The sequence below is a fragment of the Chroicocephalus ridibundus genome, chromosome 1, assembly GCF_963924245.1.
Source record: "Chroicocephalus ridibundus chromosome 1, bChrRid1.1, whole genome shotgun sequence".
Taxonomy (NCBI): domain Eukaryota; kingdom Metazoa; phylum Chordata; class Aves; order Charadriiformes; family Laridae; genus Chroicocephalus; species Chroicocephalus ridibundus.
Genome location: NC_086284.1, coordinates 195,512,009 through 195,524,469, shown reverse-complemented (window position 1 = coordinate 195,524,469; position 12,461 = coordinate 195,512,009). Strand labels below are relative to the sequence as shown.

The following is a 12,461-nucleotide window of genomic DNA, read 5'->3' as shown; positions in this document are numbered from 1 at the left end:
GTGGAGCCCGCAGGGTCCGGCGTGGGGCTCCCCGCGGCGCCGGGGGCTCCGCAGGCCGCGCCGTCGCCCGTCAGGCGCCGGGTGTGTGTGTGTGTGTGTGTGTGAGGCGACCCGCGGGGCCTTCCAGGAACCGGGGGCGTCGCGGGGGCGTGCCGGCGGCGGCCGTGACGCGGCGGCCAGGGACCCTCCCCATTGGTGGGTAGCGGAGGGTGTCGCCGGAGCGCGGCTGGCGGTTGGCTGCCGCCCTGGGCGTCGGCGGCGCGCTGGACGTTGGCCGGAGGAGGGAGTCGGGCCCAGCCGCCTCCCCCGCTGCCCCGCTCGCCCCGAGGTAGGTACGACGCTGCCCGCCACCCCCGATGGGGCACCGCGGCCGGTTCCTGGCGCTCTCGCTGGCTCCGGGCGCGGCCTGCCCTGCCGGTGGGGTGGCCGCTCCACCCTGGCCGGCCGGTGCCGGCCGCTCGCTGCGCTCCGGCCCCCGCCCGCCTCTCTTAACGGGGGTCTGTCTGTCCTTCCGCGCGGCGTCCTCCGTCGCGGGGGGCTGGAGGGTCCCGGGGAGACCCACGGCCGCAGGGACGGGTGGGGGGCGAGACGCGCTCTCGTTCAGCCGGGTCTGGAGGAGTACGTGGAGGCGCGAGTTGCCGGTATCGGTGTGTTCAGCTCACTCTAGAAATAGGTTCGTCTTCAAATTGTGTGCATTAATCAAGGGCGTTGCCGTTATATTTTTTATTATTTTTTTTTTTGTTTGGCCTTGGCTGTGTTGCTCAGCGCTGTTTTGGCCTCGGTGGAGCCGCCCCCGTGGCACGGGCGGTGAGGAGCGGGCTCCCTCGCCCAGGAGGCCAGGGAGGGCCCCCCGGGTCCACAGGCTTTGAACTCCGAAAGTTGCTTTCGCCTTTACGACAGGATCCCGGTATCTCTGTATCTGTGTGGCTAAGCCTGAGCACACACACCGGGACTCGTGGCCTGCCAGAGGTCAGCCGGGGTGTTTGCTCACTGCCCTCCTTCTCCCCGCTCGCTGTACGCACAGGGCAGCTTGTTCCCTCTTGAAAGCGGCGTTTTTCTTCTTTTCCTCTTTGTGAGGGGAATTTGCTTGGCTGCAGGCTTGGGCCTGAGGTGCACAGTGCACTGATTTCTCCGTAGGAACGGCTCGCATCATTGTATTTTATCGTGCGGTACCAGTGACATGGTGTGACAAGGCTTTCTCTGCTGTTGAGAGGTACCGACATGCTCTCTGAGGATCCTCTCAGCATGCTGCAGAGCAGCCTCATAAAATAACACCAACTTCTGTACTGTAATTTCTGCTGGTGGACAAATTTAGCAATGGTAGCAAGACCACACTCAGAGCTAACACAGAGGACTGTGCGCTTCCATTCAGGCCTTCCTTAATATGCTAGTTTCTCTCTTTAAACAAGCCTGGAGTTAAATAGAACCTCTTAAGGCGTATCGAGATTTTACAAGATTGAGGCATGAAGACAATCAGGATTTTCCAAGTGATACGGATACAGAGATTCATGTAAATAAAACAAGTTTAAATTGCTTTGTAAACAAAAGTTCACATCTTTGAAGCCTCTATCTTTGAGATCCACGTCTTTTAAATGCATAAATATCTGAAGTCCTTAGGCTCCTAGGTATTGGGTACTGGACCTATGCAGAGCACTAGCCATTCACAGCAGAGCTAAGCAGAGGCATATATGCTTTACTGGGAGTGAAGGGGAGGAGAGAGAACATAAAAAAAAATCCCACTCTGCACTGGGAATCTGTCCTAATAAAGCTTTTCTACTTTGTGTACAATTTTGATTAGGAAGAAAACCTGTCACTCCTGGCCACAGGAGTGGCTGACTGCTAAGCAATAGTTAAGGTCTTGTCCTTATCTTTCACTTTCAGCTTGAGTAAGAGTTAGTTAGAAAAATACTTAGCATTAGTCTCACATACTGGGCTTTGCCTTTTAATTAACTGCTTGCATCATAGCCTGTGTTCTACTTTCTTTCTGTGTGTTTGTTCATTCTTACTGTTCTTGATGCAATCTTTGATAAGTGTTTGGTCTTTGCATGTTTATGCTGGCAAATGAACTTAATTGGTATCTTTAAATTTCCAGCATTCTTTTCAAGACGTGTAGTGAAAAACTTGGTACATTGAACACATTTAAAGCCTTCCTTCACAGTAGTACAAACAATGTTTATGTAACAACACCCCACCAAACTGAGATGCCACAAAGAACACTGAAAGTAAATTAATGTCTCACAAAAGTAGGGTGTAACTAGAGTATAAAGTATCTGGTTTGTGTTTTACAGCAGATGTTAAAGGAGACCAGAACTTTGGCACAAAAAATGTTTGAAGCATACATATACCTGTATTGTTTTACTACTTTGTTTTTGCTGCCATCAGGCTTTACCATGCTCCGAGCCTTTAGTCACACAAATGGTAGGTGTGCGTTCCATCAGGCTAAGCGGTGGCATCATCGTAAGTCTGTGCTGGCAATCAGGAGAGAAGATGTTAACGCCTGGGAAAGACGAGCACCTCTAGCGCCAAAGCATGTTAAGGAATTGACACAGATGGGATACAAGGTTTTGGTGCAGCCATCAAACCGGAGAGCCTTCCATGAAAAGGTAAGGTCCCAATTTGAGTTAAATAAGCAAAACTGTAGTTCAGTTATTAACCGTAGCATAGGAAAAGTAATATTCAAAGGATATATATGAGAAAACATGTTATTAATTTTGTTGTTAAATGAGGAGTCATTGTGCCCTAGTGGAGAGTTTGTTTAGCCTTTTAATGTAATGTTGGCACACTGGTGGGTTTTTGGAGTTTTTTTTATTTATTTCTTGCCCTTTCATGTGTCTCTGAAGAAGTTCTAGGTGCTTTTGAAGTAGAAACTGGGGAATTCATTTAACATTGGTGTTTTTATCTTCTGTTTGTATGGAGGCATCACTCTGAAAAAGAAGCATATTTTTTGAAAAAAGAGGAAGGATGGATCTGGTGAATCCCATTCCTGTCTCAATCCCATTCCTCATGTCAAATGAGGGGAGAGGGTTTTTCTTCTTTAATGCTGTGGGTTTCAGGACTGAGATCTTTTACAGTTCTTGTAGCAGCAGTAATACTCTGCTGTAAGGTATCTGAGCCAACAGATAAAAACTGAAACTTAAGTAGGGAATGAGTGATCGCTTGCACTTGTCACCTTTTAATTTAGGCACAGCGCTGGTTTTCTTCAAAGCACAGATCACTTTAGGTACACAACTACGATATTGAAAGCTGGAATTATAATATGTTTTTGAGATAAAGGAGAACAAAAATAAAATTTGATATGGAAAAAACATTCTTTTAGAAGTTGTTCTTCAGCTTAGACTTAGTCTTATACAATTTTATGAAATCACATGTCAACAGTCTTCAGATTAATTTGTCAGATTTGTCTAAACTTATTTGCAAGTATTTCAACACATTACAAAGGGCTGTTCATTATTGCAGTGCTATGAGATACTTTAAATGTAGTAAAATATCCTTTTTGTAGTCTGTGTATAATAGGATATTAGCATGGAAATTCAGTTTGATATTTGATACCCCTTTTGATAAGAGGTTTATGAATGTATCACATGCAGTAACCTGTTTCTGCTTTGTAGAATTATCTATTTGTCCTCTGTTCTAGTTGCTTATGTGCTGACGTCTGAATGTGAAAAAAACAGAAAAGTTTACTTTGATTTTTCTCTTACGTAGGATTACATCAAAGCAGGTGGCATTATTCAAGAAGATATTTCCGAGGCTTCTCTGATAGTAGGTGTGAAGAGACCTCCAGAGGACAAATTGATCCCTAAAAAGAACTATGCCTTCTTCTCTCACACCATTAAAGCCCAAGAGGCAAACATGCCCCTTTTGGATGAGATTCTAAGACAGGTAAATTGTGTCATAGTGAAGACAATTGGCTGTTAGCATGGGGTGGAAGCTGAACTTAATGCTGAAGTGTGATCGAATGCTTGCTGCCTAGTATGGTTACTTTCAGCATGCATATTTGTAGATGGCTAAGGAGGACTGTTTTCAGTGTCCTTTCCTGGAGCTGAGTATTTCTGGCTCAGAGGACCTCATGCTTGCGGTGCTACTGTGTTTATGTGCGTAAGGCAGATGAGTTGTGAGCGTGGTATGCTCAAGAGAGGTTCATGCTGCGTGAGCGCGAAGGCTTGTTGGAAAGTCGTTAAGCCAGAGTGCGTGTTGGTCGTTACGGAAGGAGACAGCCAGTTCACCCAGAATCGAGCAGCCTTTTGGCAGAGGATGTGAATGGGCCTGCAGCGGCGTGAGTGGCTCATTGGGGACCTCTGTGCCAAGAGTGCACGGGCAGTGCAGAGACTCTTTAAAACAAGAATTCAATGCATCCTTCAGGTTTTTATTTTTATACTTAAATCTTGTTAGGAATGATTTGCCTTTCTCATATATGCCCATCAGCCTCTGTCATGAAGGATGGCAAAGGTGTATGAAAAGGTAGTTCCTAGGAGAGCAACGTGCCACTGACTGCATTCACTGAAAATTTTAATACAGAGTTTGCTATGTATTTTCAGGAAATTCGACTGTTTGACTATGAAAAAATGGTTGATCATAAAGGAATGCGAGTTGTGGCCTTTGGAAAGTGGGCTGGTGTAGCAGGTATAGTGCATAAAGTAAAGGCAGGCTTGCAACAAGTAACTTCTTGTAATACTTCTGGTTGTCTGCGTTTCCTGAAAGTTGAGGCTTGCAACGCGTTTTTAACTGCATTTTTAACTCTTGCTTTTAAGAGCTTTTTTCCATTCTGTTTTGTGCTCCCTACTTTTGATGAGACTACATGTCAAATAGTCCTGTGGATTCCTGGCAAATCTACTATTTTATGTTGTCTTGAAGTCCCATTTGTCTATTCAACTAATCCGAGGCAGACTAAATATCAAGAGATGAACTGAATAGGCTTTTGAAAGAAATGGTTGCTGTCAGTCCTGAGAGTTTGAACATCTGTTTGTCACTCTGTTATCCATTTACACTGATTTTTGTGAGGCATGGTTCTCATTCCTTTCTACTGAACTTCAGCTCTGTTTCTTCAGGAGGCTCTTTTTATTATCTCCGTCTTTGGAATCTGGTGATGTGGATGCATCTCATAAAAGGATATCTGAGTATTAAATAGTGCTGAAATGCATAACGTGGGCCAAAAGCAGGTTTAAGGTCATGGCCTGCTATTGAATTCCTCCTTTCCTGGTTTTATGTGGACTTTCTTTAGAAGTAAAGTATTAATATTGAAACCTGGGCAAAAACATCTAGGGTGATTTTAGACTTCAGTCAGTCTCTGCAGTTTCTGCCTGTGCATATTCAGAATTAACACTGGTGGTCTGATTTTTCTTTTTTTTTTTAACAATAGGAATGATCAACATTCTACATGGATTGGGATTACGATTTTTAGCCCTGGGACATCACACTCCCTTCATGGTAAGAGTGTATCTGTATATATTTTTTATTAGCAAAATGACATTCGAGCACCTGCTAACTATCTGTATTTGAATATGGAAAATATCTTGATGGTTCTGTACCTTTGATTTCAGCACATTGGGATGGCACATAACTACAGGAATAGCAGTCAGGCTGTGCAAGCAGTACGGGATGCTGGGTATGAAATTTCACTGGGATTGATGCCAAAGTCAGTTGGGCCCTTAACATTTGTGTTTACAGGCACTGGTAATGTTTCTAAGGTAAGAATTCTGTCTTCAAGATGAAATTCTATATTATTTTTTAATAGAACTTCTTGGCATTTGATACTTAGCAGGTTAAATGGGTCAATTTTGTTTGCTTGGACTTCAAGTTTTCCTTTGCCAGTAAGAATTTTTAAGTACCCTCAACTAATGCCTTTAAGATGAGATTGTGCCTGACAAGGCTGACCACGCTAACTTCTTACCATGAAAAATGAGCTAAATCTTAGTGGTCCTCTCTTCTTTCCTACCTGCATGATTTTTGTCTCCCTCTCTCCCCTCTGTTGACTCTGGCCTCACAAGGTATGTTGAATCATCCCGTTAAAGTATGGGGGAAAGAATTATTTTTTCTAATACTCGCTGAGTTTTTATATCTGTTTTCATAGCATTGACTTGTCTTACAAGCGCTGGACTTCAGAGCTATTTTCTACAATATAGGGAAAAAGCTCACCCCTGGTTCTGGCAACAAAGATCAGTTAACGAGTCTCCAGCTGTAAAGTGAAATCACTGCCTGTGTAAATGTGTGCTTTCTGGACAAAGCAATTGTGTGACTGAAATGTTCTAGGATCACAGCTCGTTCGAAAAGTCATCTTGAAGTTCTTTGCCTTTAGAACAGCCTGGATGCTCATGAGTGGCTTCAAGGGTCTTCCCTAAAGAGAAACTGTTCCTCAGAGTGGCAGCAAAACCATGTACTGTGGCTGAGTTAAGACCTACCATCCTTGCCATTAGAAATATAAACCTATTTTTGGTTTGTGGGTCAGGCATACTGCAGTAATGGGGAATGATGTAAATTCCTTGTACATAGAGCCAAAACAGCTTTGTTTTGGGTAGGCAGGGGTATGTGTGAAACAGTTTGTACATCTCTGAAGGTGTTCTGTGGCAGGACTATCAAGTTGTGTATGGCATTTTTATATTTGTTTTCACACACCAAATGAGAGTGTTACACTACCTTTATATTCTCTGCTCATTTTGAATCCTAATTCTTGGTTTACAGGGTGCTCAAGAAATGTTCAATGCCCTCCCGTGTGAGTTTGTGGAACCACATGAGTTAAAGGAAGTTTCCAGATCTGGAGGTATGCTGTGGCATAAAGTGATTGAAAACACTGTAACCCTCTTTGTCCATGTATAACAGCTAATTTTTTTTTATTTTTTTTTTTTTAACCTCAGACCTGAGAAAAGTCTATGGGACAGTGTTAAGTCGTCACCATCATCTTGTAAGAAAACGTGATGGACTGTATGATCCAGTAGACTACGATAAACATCCAGAACATTACACTTCTCGCTTTAACACTGATGTGAGCATCTCTTCTGTTCTTTTATGAAAGATTGTCCATGGAGTCTTGGTAGTTACTAGATCTTCCCATGTCCATCAATTGGGAGAGCATTCATTTAAAACACTAGACCAGCTGCTTTCAGCTTCTTAAAGTAGTAGATGAGACCATCAGGCATCTCTAACTTTCTTTGCAGATTGCACCCTACACAACTTGTTTAATTAATGGCATATACTGGGAACAACATACTCCTCGCCTGTTAAGTCGACAGGATGTTCAGAAGCTGCTGGTGCCAGTTAGATCTGCTGGTGGTCCAACGGAGGGCTGTCCTGAGTTACCACACAAGTAAGACACTTCCGTTCACTCCTAACAATTCTGCAGCATCATGATTAAGTCATAATGTTAGGCACTTTCACCACAGTATCTAGAAAATGTAACGTTGTTCCTCTTGCATGTTGCAAAAAGCTCCATTGATACTGCTTTAGTTCTTCTGAGCTTTGCAGTCTTGTTTTCACAGTTTGGAGGTTTTGAAAACATCACAGTACAAATGATTGGCAGGTATCGGCTGTCTTTCTGCAGAGGTAGTTCTGCCATTGATCCTTGTGCAGAATCCAATAGAAACAGTGTGACATCTGGGAAATGTGGGAGCCATCCTTTCTATAATAGCCCTGTGTAATAGTTCTCTGGGAGACCGGCCTGGGGATAGATTTGGAGAGGATGTGGCAGTGTATCCTGGTGAGGACGCAGGTCTTTGTCTCTTCTTCACCCACTCTTGACACCTTTCTTTATCTCACATGACAAATAAAGAATTTAAGTGTTAACCTTGAGTGGAGCCAGAGGTTGGGAGTTAGGCTAATGAATACTCCACCTCTGCCAGCAGTCTGTGAACTGACAGGAGGCAGCCACCTCTTTAGGTTTCCCTTTATAACGAAGAAGGTATTCTAGCGCAGGACTGCCCAGGGACAGCTCAGGGGAAATGGTAGGTGGATAATGAATGGGAGGTGTTGGAAGTGCATGGAATACAGAGAAAAAATGATGGATGAGTGGATTATCCTGGTCTTTGAGAAATTACATGTGAAATACGGATCCTGTTGATGTGAGCAGAAATCTTACAACTACAGTAGGGCCAGACTTCTGTCATGTTCCTGGAGGTCATTGCATGTGTTGTGTTGACTTCTAAATTAGTTAAGGTGAATGAACTACAAGCCTGATTGACACATCTTCTCACATTTCTTTTATTTCTTGTTCACTTGTGATTTCTTATACGTATGTTCCTTAGTAATTTGGGTAATGCTCTATTCCTTTCTCTTTTTTATTTAATCGCTTTAGACTTCTGGCAATATGTGACATTTCAGCAGACACTGGAGGATCTATAGAATTTATGACAGAGTGTACAACAATTGACAGTCCATTTTGTATGTATGATGCTGACCAGCATATTATTCATGACAGGTGGGAGAGCCTTTAATTTTTATTGCTTTCCTCTGTAATTTGTACAGTGAAACATTCTATTGAAAAATCATGCATTTAAAGCACTTTTGAAAGGTGCTACCTCTCAGGTACCAAGGAGGAGTAGTTCAGAAGAGCTATGTTCTCTCTTTCAGTGTCGAAGGCTCTGGGATTCTGATGTGTTCCATTGACAATCTACCAGCACAGCTTCCTATAGAAGCAACAGAATACTTTGGTGACATGCTTTTCCCTTATATTGAAGAGATGGTAAGGTCTTATGTGTCCAACAAGAAGGTAAAAGACTTAAGTCTTGAGGCAATACTTTCAAAAAGCAACACGTTAATGAGACATTAGTGACCTGAATGTCTTAGAGATTTCTGAGGAACACTTTCTGTAGGCAGGACAATGGCAGGTAGTTCATTGCTCCTGGGTCCTGCAGTACATGTCTAAATCTCATTTTCGTGGGGCACTCAATAATCACTCACAATCAGACTGCTGTTTGAATTCTTGTATTTTCATAAAAGTCAAATGACACTGATCAGGGCCAGGAGAATTTCAGATCTACAAGATATTGGTATTGTTGCATGCATTTAAATGTTGCTTAAAATCTTGATGTTTTACTCTGAAAAAAAAATATGGGAAATAAAATGACCTGATTTCAAATAATTTGTCTCCGTAGCTGGTATCAGAAGGCTCAGAACCTCTTGAAAGCCAGAATTACTCACCTGTTGTTCGAGATGTAAGTTTTGCAATTTGGCGCTCTGCTTGTCTTCTGCTTTAAAATGTACAGGTACAAAAAACCCTCTAAAATTTGTTTCATTTATTTCTAGGCAGTGATTGCATCCAATGGCTCACTGACAGCTAAGTATGAATATATCCAGAAATTGAGGGAGAGCAGGTAATGTGTAGGTTCTTAAAGTTTGGTTAAAGATTTAAAAAAAACACTTGTCTGCATTCTGTCTCCCTTTTTGCATTTATTTACTCCTATGTTTTGGTGGAATACTGCTGTGTTGCACTGTGTCTAAATGTCTCCTAGCTCGGTGATTTCCTCCTTCGTGCACGTTGCCTAAATGATTAATGTGTTGTTAGTAACTTATATTGAAGTTGAGAAAGTAGTCATTCTTCTCTTTCTTACATTATGAAGACTGTTTTACCATAGGCAGAAAACAGCCACATACCAATATTATTCTGTTGCTCCTTGCCCTTTTAAAATGGATATAACATACAGTCCTTTGAAAGGAATGGCTGAAAGGAAAAGGCTCTCCAATATACCTTGAATCTAGTTTCCTCTCGTGTGGCTCAAGTGCTGTGCTGTACAGCATTGTTCTGTGGCTGGATGTATTCAGGAGCCTCTGTGAGACTCTCAGACTTCTCATTACACTCCTGTAGCTGCAGCTTTAGCTACCACTTCATCCGTACCCTGTCTCGGTAGTTATCAGACAGTGGTAACATGAAAGAAGTAGCATTGAGTGGATTAAGCTAACAAAAGTATAAATAACCTGGGAATCCCTTCCCTTCCCCTTGCTCCCTATTGTTAACAAACACCTATTGTTTACCAATGAAAAAATTTGACAGTAAGTGGGTACCTCTGGCTTCATGTTCATAGAATCATAGAATCATAGAATGTGTTGGGTTGGAAGGGACCTTTAAAGGTCATCTAGTCCAACTCCCTGCAGTAAGCAGGGACATCTTTAACTAGATCAGACTGCTAGTCAATGGTCAATGCCAGCTGCACTGTACATCATATAAAAGCTGAAATTGGTCTGACCCCAGGCACTGCATGCACTATGCACTAAAAACATAGTGTGTCGACATTTACATGCCAAGCTTCTCCAATTTTCTTTGGGAACTCTGGGAGTTCTGCTTATGAACTTGTGCATGATGAACTATAGGTGTGTTTTCCACCCAAAATAACACGCTGCTTGCCTCTAGAAGATGTCAGCTCACAGTGATTTTCAGTTGTGTGCTGTTTGGTAGGCCACCTCAAGAGGTTGTCTCAGTAAAAAAAATTCTTATTCCTCACATGGCATGATGGTCTGGGGTTTTTTTTGCTTTCTCCATAATCGCTTGCATGGTCTTATGTGAACTACTCTGAGAATCTGGAGACTTCATTCCCAAGGGGGTTTTTGTGGGTAGATTTTTGATATTTTTGCACACCTGTGTGTTGCGTGTGGTGTTCAGTTGTTCACTGGTGTTGCTCAGCTGTCAGAAAAGCAAAAGCTGCTTTATTTTGTAATACCCTCTTCACTTTGTAAACTTTGCAAATGAAAGCAGGGATTTTACTACTTAAGATGTGGTGGTTTAGCTAGAGATAAACAAGAGATAGGCTCTTGTTTAGAACCTGTAGGAATTACGTGGCTTGTGTTATTAGTCTAAGGAAGTATTATGATGTGTCTAGTTTTGTTTCTGATGGCTCTGTTTAGACTAATTGCTTTTACCCTTTGGATGTACATGAACATTTTAGACTACAGGATAGTCAGACTGTATGAGCTGAACTGTTTCGGGTGCCATCAGAAGAATGCAGGAGCAGTTTGTTTTACTGAACTTACCTCCATCTTTTCACCTTTACTTGCTTTATACCTGCTACTGGTTTCTCATCCACAGCTGCAGTGGCATATCCCATTCACAACGTGGACTTCTAAAGTATTGCTGTTTATAGATTAACATAATTATTTACACTTGTACATACAGAATAGGTGTAATCTGAAATGTTCTTTTCTGGGACTGTGTAGATTCTGTTCCCACTCTTGATGGGTCATTTGGCAGCTCAGGGCCCGTGCTAGAGCAGACATGCTGTGTTTGATCCAAGTGTGACCTCATTCTAGACACTGGAAAAGTTTTTAATAAATATGTAAGAAGTTTGATTGCAAAATCCAGCTTGCTTTTATATGGGAATTCTCCCCTTTGTCAACACTGTTCCAAGCTCCTGCATACCACTGTTGCTCCCTATAAGTAAAGGATGGAGAGGAATTCTTTCTCTTCGCTTGTCCATGAGGATGGAGCTATGGAAGAAGATGTTCCATTACAATCGATAGTAGGGGGAGGAAGGTCCTTGGGTTTGTCGTATGAAAGGATATGATGGGTTTAGGAGGCTTTCTGTAAATGGATTAAATAATGATTTAACTTTTTTTAAAAAATCAAATCTGCAAAGGTCAAAATGTACAGTAATCTGTAGTAATAACTTAGATTAGATAGATTAGAGGGGTGATACATTGGTACATCCCATCCAGATTTAAACAACTGAAAATAATAACTTTTAAAAATTTTTTAATTAAGCCTAGTAGGTGGGAATGTGCTTCAGACAGATGATAGATGTATTTGGTATTTAACTCTCTTCATTCAGGGTAGTCTTTCAATGCTATTGTTTGAGGCCTTGTTTCCCCAAATGTACTCGGGTACTTCACGCCATGCTTTAGGTCATGCAATACCACTCTTGTCATGCTATTAGGTATTGCTCTGGCAGGCTGCAACACCATCCTTCATTGTTATGGCCATTTATGAACTGAAAGTACAAAACTAAAAATTGATTTATGGATGCCATGTGGAGCTCCAAAAAGGCCCGAACCAAGCATTATTTAGTGGACATGTGGTTAGTCCTCTTCGAAGGACAATAGCTTTAAGCGAAGTGGACGTGAGCACGTCAGCTAGAGGTCAGGATTCTTTCTGTGGCATAATCCACAATGCACTATATGCCTGGGTAAACTCTCAGTAGGTAAAAAGGAAATAGAGGGACTTGCTTATATGCTTACGAAGTTTCCCATAAGTCTGTATCTTTGAAGGTCCTACCTATTTATTGAAAATTTTTTTCAGAATATGGGCTAAGAAAAGCCGAACCTCATTCTCCATTAATTTGGTTAAAAAATAGGGCAATGAACTCCTTTTCTTCAAAAACAAAAAGCACTTTAATAAATTTTTTTTTATTTGCTAAACAGTTTTTATCTGCATAGTGATAATACTTTAGACAAACAGTTTTACAGTCCTAATTTTACAACTTAACGCAAATTTAAGCTGAAAGGAAAAATAATTATAAATGATCAAAATATGTTTTCCTACTATAATT

General features: G+C 42.0%; 1 protein-coding gene across 4 annotated transcripts in view; it reads left to right on the top strand.

Moving 5' to 3' along the window:
- The first annotated feature begins 205 nt into the window (after positions 1 to 205).
- Positions 206 to 12,461, top strand: part of AASS (aminoadipate-semialdehyde synthase) — a 31,405-nt gene continuing 19,149 nt past the window's right edge. The window contains exons 1-13 of one of the 4 annotated variants that reach the window (XM_063323272.1): positions 206 to 328; positions 2,383 to 2,603; positions 3,703 to 3,879; positions 4,536 to 4,620; positions 5,357 to 5,424; positions 5,538 to 5,684; positions 6,676 to 6,754; positions 6,849 to 6,976; positions 7,149 to 7,297; positions 8,282 to 8,404; positions 8,557 to 8,668; positions 9,081 to 9,140; positions 9,232 to 9,299. In XM_063323272.1, the coding sequence (XP_063179342.1) occupies positions 2,391 to 2,603; positions 3,703 to 3,879; positions 4,536 to 4,620; positions 5,357 to 5,424; positions 5,538 to 5,684; positions 6,676 to 6,754; positions 6,849 to 6,976; positions 7,149 to 7,297; positions 8,282 to 8,404; positions 8,557 to 8,668; positions 9,081 to 9,140; positions 9,232 to 9,299 (1,409 nt within the window). In that variant the 5' untranslated portion in view covers positions 206 to 328; positions 2,383 to 2,390. Of the gene's footprint in view, positions 329 to 549; positions 674 to 2,291; positions 2,604 to 3,702; positions 3,880 to 4,535; positions 4,621 to 5,356; positions 5,425 to 5,537; positions 5,685 to 6,675; positions 6,755 to 6,848; positions 6,977 to 7,148; positions 7,298 to 8,281; positions 8,405 to 8,556; positions 8,669 to 9,080; positions 9,141 to 9,231; positions 9,300 to 12,461 lie in introns of those variants that run through there. The other 3 variants (XM_063323273.1, XM_063323271.1, XM_063323274.1) reach the window with 3 other exon arrangements.